We start from the raw sequence: 13,928 nt of genomic DNA, 5'->3' as shown, positions 1-13,928 counted from the left end.
ATTCTTCCTGCTGGTGGATATGGCTGGGACAATGCTGGGGGAATAGGCCAAATAAACTATACAGGCAATGCCTTCATCAAACAACACTGTTTCGCGACGCATCAGTAACATGGCAGGAGATGTTTTGAAACAATTACTGCTTCGCATACAAGCCAGTGAATTATATGCGTTACAGCTGGATGAGTCAACAGACGCCTGGCACAGCTCCTGATATATGTCCATTACGTTTATGGGGGTCAATTAAGGAAGACATCCTTTTCTGCAAACCACAGGAAACCAGAACAACAGGAGAATATATTTTTAAAGTACTGGACAGGATTTCTGACATCAAATGGACTTTGGGGGTCAAGATGTGTTGGTATCTGTACTGATGGAGCAAAAGCCATGACAGGGAGACATAGTGGAATGGTAACGCGCTTGCACTGCAGTATCCACTGAGAGGCTCTGGCTGCCAAAGGAATGCCTGACAGCTTGAAAGACGTTTTGGACACTACAGTGAAAATGGTTAACTTTGTTAAAGCAAGGGCCCTGAACTCTCGTGTATTTTCTGCACTATGTAATGATATGGGCAGCGACCATGTAACGCTTTTACATGGTGTGCTGGTTATCAAGAGGGAAAGTATTGACAGATTTTTTTTTTTTAATTGAGAGACGAGCTTAAGGTTTTCTTTACTGACCATAATTTTTACTTGTCTGACTGCTTGCATGACGATAAGTTTCTCACACGACTGGCCTATCTGGGTGATGTTTTTTATCACCTGAATGATCTGAATCTAGGATTACAGGGACTCTCCGGAACTATATTCAATGTGCGGGACAAAATTGAGGCTATGATTAAGAAGTTGGAGCTCTTCTCTGTCTGCATTAACAAGGACAACACACAGGTCTTTCCATCATTGTATGATTTTTTGTGTGCAAATGAACTCAAGCTTACGGACAACGTCAAATGTGATATAGCGTTTCGCAGGTACTTTATCGAAACGGATGACACAAACAACTAGATTCGCTATCCCTTTCATGCCCTGCCTCCAGTCCACTTACCGATATCTGAACAAGAGAGCCTCATCGAAATTGCAACAAGCGGTTCTGTGAAAATTTAATTTAATCAGAAGCCACTGCCAGATTTCTGGATTGGGCTGCGCTCAGAGTATTCTGCTTGGCAAATCGCGCTGTTAAGACACTGATGCCCTTTGCAACCACGTACCTATGTGAGAGTAGATTCTCGGCCCTCACTAGCATGAAAACTAAATGCATGCACAGACAGTGTGTGGGAAATGATTTAAGACTGAGACTCTCTCCAATACAACCCAACATTGCAGAGTTATGTGCATCCTTTCAAGCACACCCTTCTCATTAACCTGTGGTGAGTTATTCTCAATTTTTGATGAACAAATAAAGTTTTATATGTAAGATGGCTAAATAAAGAGCAAAATTATTGAATATTATTATATTATTATTTGTGATCTGGTCCTATAAGAGCTCTTTGTTACTTCCCACGAGCTGGGTTGTGACAAAAACTCACACTCATTCTTATATTAAATAATTGTATCGTATGTGTGTGGCAGGCTTACAGTGATGGCAAAAAACAACATTTGAGAGTGCGCTGACCCTGGTGCTAGAGGGGGTACGCAGCTGAAGGTTGAATGTTTGAAGGGGTACAGGACTATAAAACGTTTGGGAACCACTGCCCTAGTGCAACACTGGTGCTACAGCGGAAAATGCAACAACAGATCATGGATTGTGGGTGTTAGTGGCTGATGTAAGCCCCATAGCCTCTCTCTCACTTGGATTGGATGGATCATGGTGTTTTTAACATCAGAGATGTGGGTTGGATTGGATGGATCATGGTGTTTTTAACATCAGAGATGTGGGTTTGATAGATGGATCATGGTGTTTTTAACATCAGAGATGTGGGTTTGATTCCCACAAGTGATACATTGCTTTCTATACAATAATCTGCTAAATGACCAGATGATTAAGTTAGGAGAAGAGAGGAGATGAGAGGTGGAGGAGGAGAGAGGAGGAGTAAAGAGGTACAGAGACTAGTTTAGGCACAGTAAGTCTAATCTGATGGTTATTTACCACTAGAGAGGAATAACACACAACAGGGGAGAGGGAGAGAGAGAGAGGGAGAGGGGGAGAGAGAGAGGGAGAGAGAGAGAGGAGAGAGGGAGCAGGAGAGAGAGAGGGAGAGAGAGGGAGGGGGGGTAGAAGACAGTAGGTTATCTGTGACTCAACATGGATGCCATCAACCTCATGCTGTGACACACACACTCACACACACACACACACACACACACACACACACACACACACACACACACACACACACACACACACACACACACACACACACACACACACACACACACACACACACACACACACACACACACACACACACACACACACACACACACACACACACACACACACACGCACACACACATACTCGCATGCACTCTCCCACTACCATCCCAATGTCAAGGCTATATGTGTGTGTATAGGACGCAGAGTGACAGGTGAAGTGGGTGACAGCTGTGCGATCCCTCAGAATAGACATGTTCCATCACAGCACAGCCCTCCAAGATGGCCGCCCCTGAGGGGAAGTCAGGGCCTTCTGAGCAGGGTGTGAAAATGATTTATTGGTCCGACAGGCGACATGTAGGAGTGCCAGGTATTTAAAAAGCATAGTTATTCTCAGCTAGATAGACATTAGGCCCAGTGTTTTGGGAGATCCCTGCCTGGTGTTAACAGTAGAGTTGGTAAGGCAAGAGGGGGTGGCACTCTGGTGTAGGGTCAGAGGTCAAAGCTAGCAGGAACATATTAGAACACAGTCTCGTCATGTGTGAATGGGAGAGAGACTAAGCACAGGTGATTGAATAAAGAATGATGAATGCTACATAGAATGCTTCAGAACCCCATATACTGTAGAATGTTGCAAGTTCTAAAAACATAATCTATAAAGAATGATAGGCTATGCTCTAATTCTACACTGTAGAATGCTATGAAACACTGAACATAAAATGCTACTGGATGCTATAAGAGTATATAATGGTGAATACAGAACACTACATACTGTAGAATGGTATACAGAATGATATATAGAAACTGAGGAAAACAATGTGGAATTGAAAATACTATGGAACATGTATACAATTAAGAACGTTGAATAGAATGACCAGTTAATGAGAAGATAATCAACTGCTAGGTTTACACTTGATAACTCATTATACATAAATATTTCATAACTTGGTAGCACGCACGCACACACACACACACACACACACACACACACACACACACACACACACACACACACACACACACACACACACACACACACACACACACACACACACACACACACACACACACACACACACACACACACACACACACACACACACACACACACACACACACACACACACATACGTTGTCCTTCTGTTACTCTCCCCTCCATTCTACTCCCTTGCTATTTTTCATCTCTATTTTGGGAGGGAATTAGAGCAGCTGGAAATGCTGAAAATATTGCAGGAATGTATAGTAGAGACACACAGATTGAGTTTCCACACATACATGTGTTGCATACATCAACCCATACACACACCCATAATAATAGTAAATACTTGCATACCACGGGAAATATAGTCACCTATTGTCACAACTGCCTATTCTGACTAAATTAGCTATGTAGCAGACAGACAGACAGACAGACAGACAGACAGACAGACAGACACGAGAGAGAGAGAGAGAGAGAGAGAGAGAGAGAGAGAGAGAGAGAGAGAGAGAGAGAGAGAGAGAGAGAGAGAGAGAGAGAGGGAGAGAGAGAGAGAGAGAGAGAGAGAGAGAGAGAGAGAGAGAGAGAGAGAGAGAGAGAGAGAGTGAGAGACAGAGAGTGAGAGAGAGAGAGAGAGAGAGAGAGAGAGAGAGAGAGAGAGAGAGAGAGAGAGAGAGAGAGAGAGAGAGAGAGAAAAGGCATACCTTCAAACAGGAGAGATAGTTGCAACATTGTGTCTCCCTCTTTCATACCACTCAAAAACAGCTGAAATACACACCCCGAAGTCTGTTTGTTCTCTAGCCTGGTAGCCAGTCTGTTTGTTCTCTAGCCTGGTAGCCAGTCTGTTTGTTCTCTAGCCTGGTAGCCAGTCTGCTTGTTCTCCAGCCTGGCAGCCAGTCTGTTTGTTCTCTAGCCTGGTAGCCAGTCTGTTTGTTCTCTAGCCTGGTGGCCAGTCTGTTTGTTCTCTAGCCTGGTAGCCAGTCTGTTTGTTCTCTAGCCTGGTAGCCAGTCTGTTTGTTCTCTAGCCTGATAGCCAGTCTGTTTGTTCTCCAGCCTGGTAGCCAGTCTGTTTGTTCTCTAGCCTGGTAGCCAGTCTGTTTAAGCTCAAGCCTGGTAACCAGTCTGTTTGTTCTCTAGCCTGGTAGCCAGTCTGCTTGTTCTCCAGCCTGGCAGCCAGTCTGTTTGTTCTCTAGGTAGCCAGGTAGCCAGTCTGTTTAAGCACTAGCCTGGTAGCCAGTCTGTTTGTTCTCTAGCCTGGTAGCCAGTCTGTTTGTTCTCTAGCCTGGTAGCCAGTCTGTTTGTTCTCTAGCCAGGTAGCCAGTCTGTTTAAGCACTAGCCTGGTAACCAGTCTGTTTGTTCTCTAGCCAGGTAGCCAGTCTGTTTAAGCACTAGCCTGGTAGCCAGTCTGTTTGTTCTCTAGCCTGGTAGCCAGTCTGTTTGTTCTCTAGCCTGGTAGCCAGTCTGTTTGTTCTCTAGCCAGGTAGCCAGTCTGTTTAAGCACTAGCCTGGTAACCAGTCTGTTTGTTCTCTAGGTAGCCAGGTAGCCAGTCTGTTTAAGCACTAGCCTGGTAGCCAGTCTGTTTGTTCTCTAGCCTGGTAGCCAGTCTGTTTGTTATCTTGCCTGGTAGCCATTCTATCTGTTCTCTAGCCTGGTAGCCAGTCTGTTTAAGCTCTAGCCTGGTAGCCAGTCTGTTTGTTTTATAGCCTGGTAGCCAGTCTGTTTGTTCTCTTTGCAGGTAGCCAGTCTGTTTAAGCTCCCTAGTCGTTGCCATGCCAGACATGAAAACACAATGTAATAGTTTCTCCTGCACTCAAACCCTGTTAGGATCAATACTCATCCATCAACTAACACATGCATGCTCGCACACACATGCTCAATGCCGTCCGCTCCGATAAATATTCACAAGATGCTTCACTACTACAAATCCCTATACTGTTTATGAAATTAGAATTGACTTCTTAAACAAAAGCATCTGACACACAATGGCGTCCATGCTGATCCATGTCTGTTCAAGTTGTGACACCCAATGGTGTCTGATTCATAGAAGAGAAGACTTGTCTGGAGCTGGGGTAAGAACCTAAATCAGCCTTTTCATTATCGCTTCTCCTTTTCTCTCTCTTTCTACAGCCTTTTATTTATCTCTCTCTTCCTCCATCCTCACTGCCGATCACACTTCCCCGGTTTACCACTGGAAGAACAGAGGAGCAGAGAGATGGGTGGGAGCATGAAGAGGGGAGACAGCTTCCTTCAGGCTATTAAAAAGAGGAGAAAGAAAGAGATTCAAACCAAGAATATCAAGAAGAAAGAGGAAAGCAAGAAAGCGAGACAGGAGTCTTCGGGGAGAAAGAGGAAGAGACAGCGAGAGGGAGGGAGAGAGAGAGAGGGGGGAGAGAGAGAGAGAGAGAGATTAGGGAGAGAGAGAGAGAGAGAGAGTAGGGGAGAGAGAGAGAGAGAGAGAGAGAGAGAGAGAGAGAGAGAGAGAGAGAGAGAGAGAGAGAGAGAGAGAGAGAGAGAGAGAGAGAGAGAGAGAGAGAGAGAGAGAGAGAGAGAGAGAGAGAGAGAGAGGGGTAGAAAGAGAGAGAGAGGTAGAAAGAGAGGTAGAGAGGTAGAAAGAGAGAGGTAGAGAGAGAGGTAGAGAGAGAGGTAGAGAGAGAGGTAGAGGTAGAGAGAGAGAGAGAGAGAGAGAGGTAGAGAGAGAGAGGTAGAGAGAGAGAGGTAGAAAGAGAGAGGTAGAAAGAGAGAGGTAGAGAGAGAGAGGCAGAGAGAGAGAGGGAGAGAGGCAGAGAGAGAGAGAGAGAGAGGTAGCGAGAGAGAGAGAGAGAGAGAGAGAGAGAGAGAGAGAGAGAGAGAGAGAGAGAGAGAGAGAGAGAGAGAGAGAGAGAGAGAGAGAGAGAGAGAGGTAGAAAGAGAGAGGTAGAAAGAGAGAGGTAGAGAGAGAGAGGCAGAGAGAGAGAGAGGTAGCAGAGAGAGAGAGAGAGAGATAGAGAGAGAGAGGTAGAGAGAGAGAGGCAGAGAGAGAGAGAGGTAGCAGAGAGAGAGAGAGAGAGGTAGAGAGAGAGAGGCAGAGAGAGAGAGAGAGGTAGCAGAGAGAGAGAGAGAGAGAGGTAGCAGAGAGAGAGAGAGAGAGAGAGAGAGATATATTTATGTTTATTTATTTTAACTTGTGTGCTTTAACCATTTGTACATTGTTACAACACTGCATATATATAATATGACATTTGTAATGTCTTTATTGTTTTGAAACTTCTGTATGTGTAATGTTTACTGTTCATTTTTATTGTTTATTTGACTTTTGTATATTACCTACCTCACTTGCTTTGGCAATGTTAACACATGTTTCCCATGCCAATAAAGCCCCTTGAATTGAATTGAATTGAGAGAGAGGTAGCAGAGGGAAAAGGAGGAAAGTATCAAGAGGTGAATAGAGGTGCGCTGAGGGAAAGATTTCCCCTGAGATTATGACGCACAACACACACAAAATATCAGACACAAGTCAACACATACAGACACTGACATCACCAAACTGACGTCACCAAACTGATATCCAGAAACTATCCAGGAATATGACTACTGACTACTGTAGCCATCAACTGACCCCTCGGAACAAATACCCCACACACCCCTCTGCCCCATCCTTCATCTTTGCTGTGCTAGGAAGGAAGGAAGGAAGGAAGGAAGGAAGGAAGGGAAGGAAGGAAGGAAGGAAGGAAGGAAGGAAGGAAGGAAGGAAGGAAGGAAGGAAGGAAGGAAGGAAGGAAGGAAGGAAGGAAGGAAGGAAGGACAGAAGACGTAGTATTGGAACATGGCCAGTGCTTGCAAAAGGACAACGTGCTCCAGGTCTCCCACAGGGCCATGCACACACACACACACACACACACACACAAACACACACACACACACACACAAACGGTACCAAATGAAATCTAAACGCACAAACACACACAGCCAGAGGCCAGTCCAGCTAGCCTTATTTACACTCACCATTACCCAGACAGATGAGATATCAGTAACCTCTCACTGCTTCTACTTCTACTGCTCCTACTGCTGCTACTGCTACTGCTGCTACTGCTACTGCTGCTACTGCTATTACTGCTACTTCTACTGCTGCTACAGCTACTTCTACTGCTGCTACTTCTACTGCTGCTACTTTTACTGCTGCTACTGCTACTGCTATTACTGCTACTGCTATTACTGCTACTTCTACTGCTGCTACTTATACTACTGCTACTGCTGCTACTTCTACTGCTGCTACTGCTGCTACTTCTACTGCTGCTACTGCTGCTACTTCTACTGCTGCTACTGCTACTACTACTACTACTACTGCTGCTACTGCTTCTACTTCTACTGCTGCTACTTCTACTGCTGCTGCTACTGCTACTGCTGCTACTGCTACTGTTGCTACTGCTGCTACTACTGCTACTGCTGCTACTACTGCTACTGCTGCTAATTCTACTACTGCTGCTACTTCTACTGCTGCTACTGCTACTGCTGCTACTTCTACTGCTGCTACTTCTACTGCTGCTGCTACTGCTACTACTTCTACTGCTGCTACTTCTACTGCTGCTACTTCTACTGCTGCTGCTGCTGCTGCTACTTCTACTTCTAATGCTGCTAGTTCTACTGCTGCTGCTACTGCTGCTACTTCTACTTCTACTGCTGCTACTTCTTCTACTGCTGCTACTGCTGCTACTTCTACTTCTTCTGCTGCTGCTACTGCTGCTACTTCTACTTCTTCTGCTGCATACTTCTACTGCTGCTACTGCTGCTACTGCTGCTACTTCTACTTCTTCTACTGCTGCTACTGCTGCTACTTCTACTTCTTCTACTGCTGCTACTGCTGCTACTTCTACTTCTAATGCTGCTAGTTCTACTGCTGCTGCTACTGCTGCTACTTCTACTGCTAATGCTGCTACTTCTACTTCTACCGCTACTGCTGCTGCTACTTCTTTCTGCTTCTACTTCTGCTGCTGCTACTTCTTTCTGCTTCTACTTCTACTGCTGCTACTGCTGCTGCTACTTCTACTTCTTCTACTGCTGCTACTTCTACTTCTAATGCTGCTAGTTCTACTGCTGCTGCTACTGCTGCTACTTCTACTTCTAATGCTGCTACTTCTACTTCTACTGCTGCAACTGCTGCTGCTACTTCTTTCTGCTTCTACTTCTACTGCTACAACTGCTGCTGCTACTTCTTTCTGCTTCTACTTCTACTGCTGCAACTGCTGCTGCTACTTCTTTCTGCTTCTACTTCTACTGCTGCAACTGCTGCTGCTACTTCTTTCTGCTGCTACTGATGCTACTACTTCTTTCTGCTGCTACTGCTACTGCTGCTACTACTGCTACTACTGCTGCTACTGTAACAGTTTAGCTTCCATCCCTCTCCTCACCCCTATCAGGGACCCTCTGCACACATCAACAACTGACACCCACGAAGCATCGTTACCCATCGCGCCACAAAAGCCGCGGCTCTTGCAGAGCAAGGAGAACAACTACTTCAAGGCCTCAGAGCGAGTGACGTCACCGATTGAAACGCTATTAGCGCGCACCACCACTAACTAGCTAGCCATTTCACATTGGTTACACTACTGCTACTGCTGCTGCTACTGCTACTGCTGCTACTGCTACTGCTGCTACTTCTGCTGCTTCTGCTGCTACTGCTGCTACTTCTACTGCTGCTGCTACTGCTGCTACTGCTGCTACTACTGCTGCTGCTACTACTTCTGCTACTTCTACTGTTACTGCTGCTGCTACTTTTGCTACTGCTGCTACTTCTACTTCTACTGCTGTTACTGCTGCTACTTCTACTGCTGCTACTTCTACTTCTAATGCTGCTACTTCTACTGCTGCTACTGCTGCTACTTCTACTGCTGCTGCTACTGCTGCTGGTGCTATTCTACTGCTGCTGCTGCTACTGCTGCTACTTCTACTGCTGCTACTGCTGCTACTGCTGCTACTTCTACTGCTGCTGCTGCTATTTCTACTGCTTCTACTGCTGCTGCTGCTACTGCTGCTGCTACTGCTGCTACTGCTGCTGCTACTGCTACTACTGCCTCACACTGACCCAAACACACTACCCATACCCAACAGCTGAGCTACTTACTGCCTCCCTGCCCAGGAGTCACTAACCCACCATTCACTGACCCCAACACTAGCCCCGCCCACTACCCTACCAAATACTGACCCTAACACTATTACTGCCCACCAATCACACAGCCCCCAAAGCCAACCATTTCTGCCATCAAGTTCAGCAGGTACAAATGAGAAAACATTCTGAAATGGAAAACAGAAATCATAATTCTAATTGGACAACCGTTTTTAAGCCTACAGCACGATGACAGTGGACACACCCATTATTAAGCATACCCATTGGGTCCGATGAACCCCTCCCCTTCGGCTCACCTTGTTGTAAACGCCCCAGGACAGCTCTGTCTCGATCACCATGACGACGATGCCAAACATTCCGAAGATGAGTGCGTAGTCGCTCAGCCTCTTCCTCTTTTCGAACAGCGCCCTCCGGTGGCCCAGTTTATAACCAATGTTCTGGTTCTTACGTTTAGAACTAGAAGCCTTGGAGCAGCTCCCCCTCGGCCCTACAGCCCCAACACCTCCTACACCTCCCTGCCTGCTGCCCCCTACCCCCCCTCCTGTGCCCCCTGCACTGCTTAAACCTCCTCTACTCCCCGCCAAGGCATGGTTCTGATGGTATATTGACATCTGATTGGAGGATGAGTCGGTGATATCATAACCCCTCGCGTACGGCGAGTCCTCTTTTGATGAGATCACTATCTCTGGAGGATTCTGGGTTGGTTGATTGGAGGATGGCAAGGATGAGGAAGTGGGTGGAGCCTCTCTGTCCCGTTCCCGCCCTCCAATCGCAGTTGTGCCGGTAACAGGTGCTGCCCCGCCCTCTTTGGTGTCGCTGCCGCTGTCTGATTCGATGAGGTTGCGTCTGGAGGCGCTGAGGCGACTGAGAGGTTTCATCACGCCGCCTGTGTATTTACAGGAGCTCATGGCGATCTCCGTGAAAGGGTTGCTGTCTCTCCGATGGACCAGAGGGCTGGCCTGGCGGTGCTTACATCCCCTCTCTCTATCCCTGTCCCTCTCTCTCTCCCTGTCCCTCTCTCTCTCCATGGAAGGGGAGTGTGAGGAGTAGAAGAGGGCATTGTAGACTGGGGAGTTGTCTCCACTCAGGCTGTGCTGGGAACCCAGGCACGAGGACATAGGGGTGCTGGTGGGGTGAAGGGCATTGGGGAGGGGGGGCAGGGGTTGACCCCCCACTGAGGACAGAGGCAGTTTGGGGAGGGAGGCCTTGGGCATGTTAGGTGTGGTGGGGGACCCATTCAGCCGGTCCAGGCTGGATCCCCCCCTGTGGTTGGAGTGGTTTGATCCCGGGTAGTTGCCGGTCATGGAGGAGTGGGAGATTCCACTCAGAGGGAGGGGAAACCGCGGGTCCTCGTCCTCACTGCCTCCCAGGAGAGTCAAGCTCAGAGAGGGAGGGGGCTCCATGGTGGGGGCCGGAGGGCGACAGGCCACTCTCTACCTAACGGAGAGACAGAGGGAGGAAAAGGAGAGAGAAAAATGGAAAGAGAAGTACAGAAGAAACATTAGAATTAGAAGAGAGATAGGGTTTAATTATGAAACAATGAAGAGAGAGATGGAAGAGAGAGATGGAGGAAGGGGGCGTGGAAGAGAGGGAGCACATGATGGATGAGAAATTGAAATTAGTAGAGAACTGATCAGCTTCGGAGAGAATATTGACTTCCCTATTGCACTGAGTCAACTGTCATCCTCACATCTCCCCCTCCCTTTCTCTCTCTCTCTTTCTCCCACCTTCCACCAATCTCTGTCATACTAATGTAATCTGTTCTACATTCAGATAGGATAGACTATAGCAAATTATCTGAACGTGTACAAGGCAAATCCGATCATTAATGAAAAATGATTATTTTCAAAGTATTTACTTTATTGAGCGAACAGTTGAATACTGGTCCCCTAGAATGCATGCTTCCCTCAAATCTGTGTTTACATGTATGCTATAGCTTACATGGCAATAATCTTTCAATTCACTTTTATTCATTCTTAAACTACCTTCCTAAAATCTCACAGATTATCTCACACCCAAACACCATGCATTCTTTGTCTTTCTCTCCCCAAAACCCCCCTCTCTCTCTCTTCCTCCTCCTACCTTCTCTTCCCCTTCTCTGTCCCCCGGTCAGTCGTGTTGAATCACTGGCTGGATGAAAATAGACCCCCACACTTTTTCTTTTTCATGTTGTCACGGCCATTCCATCATCTTTTGCTTCCCTTCTTCTAGGTGCTAGACCAGCGACAGGTCCTCACAGGAGACAGAACGCCTTGATTTCTCCCAAATAATTCACTGGTTCCCCTTCCTTCCCTCTGTGCGGGATGATTCCTTCCCTCAATTCGCCGTTGTAAAATCAATCAGTCTTTATCTCCGTCAGTCCAGGGATCAATGAATTGATATCACCCATATCGATTATTTCAAATGCCCTTAAAAATGAAAGAACTGAATAATATTTCATGATTATATTATGAACCTACTGTTGATATGAAAATCTCCGTCAGCATTCTCACCTTATAAAATAACTGAATCGCTAGACTACCCGACATCTACATGCAAACATGCTATGCTAAACGGAGAAAGGTAGCCTATAAATGACAAATATGATTTACTATGCAACTCTTCCTTTACCTCACTCACTCATTCTATCGCTCACACTGTCTCTCCGAATATATCTCTCTCAACTTCACTCTCTCTCGCTTGCTCTCGCTCTCTGCCTCCCCTCCCTGTAATTCTCATTGGACAGTCACTGGGTAATTATGAAGACAAGAAAAACCACAAATACATTTTTATCAAGCCATCCAGACGTTCTTTCCCGTTGAACCCCATAATAACAACGCGAATATAAATTATATTACGCTATTATGGATCATGATCATATAGGCTAATATTACTACTAGCTTATGTAATGCAACTGTTACATTTGCTCACAGTTCTCCGGGAAACGGTGTAATATAGCCTCTGACAGCGTGCGGAATTCATTCGTTCTTGTGAGTAGCCTACACACAACTTTGTATTTATTATTCAGCAGCTCGTGAGCATGGGTGAACACGTTTTTTTGTTATTTTTTACAAAAATAAGTCTTATTTTCTAATATTTTATTTTACTTTTAATTTTTTACAATAAACAAAAACATACACAGACAAAAACAATAGACAAGTCTTATTTTGACGGGCAGAATTAGACAGCTACAGGTGAAAACCAATAGGCTTTTCGACCTTCAAGCTAATGTCAACAAACGCTGTTAAATTAAGATCGGCCTAATTGAATGCTGGAAAACGGGTCATTGCTCGACAACAATTCATTGTTCGCTAGTAAACAAAGACAACAAAGGGAGCTCAATAGTCAAGAGAGTGGGAGATATAGAGGGGCGCGCCTCTGCAAAGTGGCCGGCGGATGAGGCCGCCTCCGGTAAGTTTCCTGCGGTCTCTGATTGTGGTCACTTAGGGCAACTGGAGTCTACCTTCTCGTGGGGTAAATTGTCCGTGGTCAGTCCGATATAAGACATCACAATCAGGATGAGGGAAATGAAGGTGCTGAGTTTGCAGAGCGACACAGGAGACTTCGAGACGCGTAATAGTAGACCTATTCCCAATCAGGTTTGACCTAGGAGCGACTGTTAGCCCACCTATCTGATAGCCAATGGTGGAAAAAGTACCCAATGTCATACTTGAGGTAAAGTAAAGAAACCTTCATAGAAAATGACTCAAGTAAAAGTCACACAGCAAAAAGCTACTTGAGTAAGTCTAAAACTATTCGGTTTTAAATATACTTCAGTAGTATCAAAGTAAATGCAATTGCTAAAATATACAAAAAGTTAAAGTACAAATCATTTCAAATTCTTTATATTAAGCAAACCAGGCAGCACAATTTTTTATTTTTTATTTACTGATAGCCAGCAGCACACTCCAACACTCAGACATAATTTACAAATGAAGAATTTGTGTTTAGTGAGTCTGCCAGATCAGAGGCAGTAGGGATGACCAGGGATGTTCTCTTGATAAGTGCATAAATTGGACCATTTTCCTGTCCTGCTAAGCATTCAAAATGTAATAAGTACTTTTGGGTGTCAGGGTAAATGAATGGAGTAAAAAGTACATTATTCTCTTCAGGAATGTAGTAAAGTAAAAGTACAAAATATAAATTGTAAAGTACAGATGCACAAAAAAACTACTTAAGTAGCTATAGTATTTTTACTTCAATACTTTACACCACTGCTGATAGCCTACATCAAGAGTCATAATAAACCTACATAGGCCTATAGTGCATGATGCTTATGATAGGGCTATAGCCTCCTGGCCTATCATCAGATTGCAGGTCCATTTATATGCAAAAACAATAAGCGCTAATATAAATGTTACTAGATTGAGCCATGCTTATAGGCTGATAGGATAGTGTAGCCATGGTGTTACAGCCTAGTTCTCCCTTCACATAGGCTACCTCAACCAGCCTTAGGAGTTTTGATGTCATAGCATATTATCTAAGTAATTCTCTTATTTTCAACCATGAGCCTATGATTATGCACAGTGTAGGGCTACACACACTCTCATGTGTTTTCCATATT

General features: G+C 45.4%; 1 protein-coding gene across 1 annotated transcript in view; it reads right to left on the bottom strand.

Annotated features, from left to right (window-relative positions):
* kcnn3 (potassium intermediate/small conductance calcium-activated channel, subfamily N, member 3) overlaps positions 1-12,240 on the bottom strand; it is a 129,024-nt gene extending 116,784 nt beyond the window's left edge. The window contains exons 1-2 of the mRNA XM_071396533.1: positions 11,468-12,240; positions 9,682-10,822 (exon numbers count right to left, since the gene is read on the bottom strand). Of these exons, the coding sequence (XP_071252634.1) occupies positions 9,682-10,788 (1,107 nt within the window). The 5' untranslated portion in view covers positions 10,789-10,822; positions 11,468-12,240. The remainder of the gene's footprint in view (positions 1-9,681; positions 10,823-11,467) is intronic.
* Between the last annotated feature and the right edge of the window lie 1,688 nt (positions 12,241-13,928).

This window comes from Salvelinus alpinus, chromosome 4 (assembly GCF_045679555.1).
Source record: "Salvelinus alpinus chromosome 4, SLU_Salpinus.1, whole genome shotgun sequence".
Lineage (NCBI taxonomy): Eukaryota > Metazoa > Chordata > Actinopteri > Salmoniformes > Salmonidae > Salvelinus > Salvelinus alpinus.
Note: the sequence above shows the minus strand (reverse complement) of the source record. Positions and strands in the feature narration are given on the sequence as shown.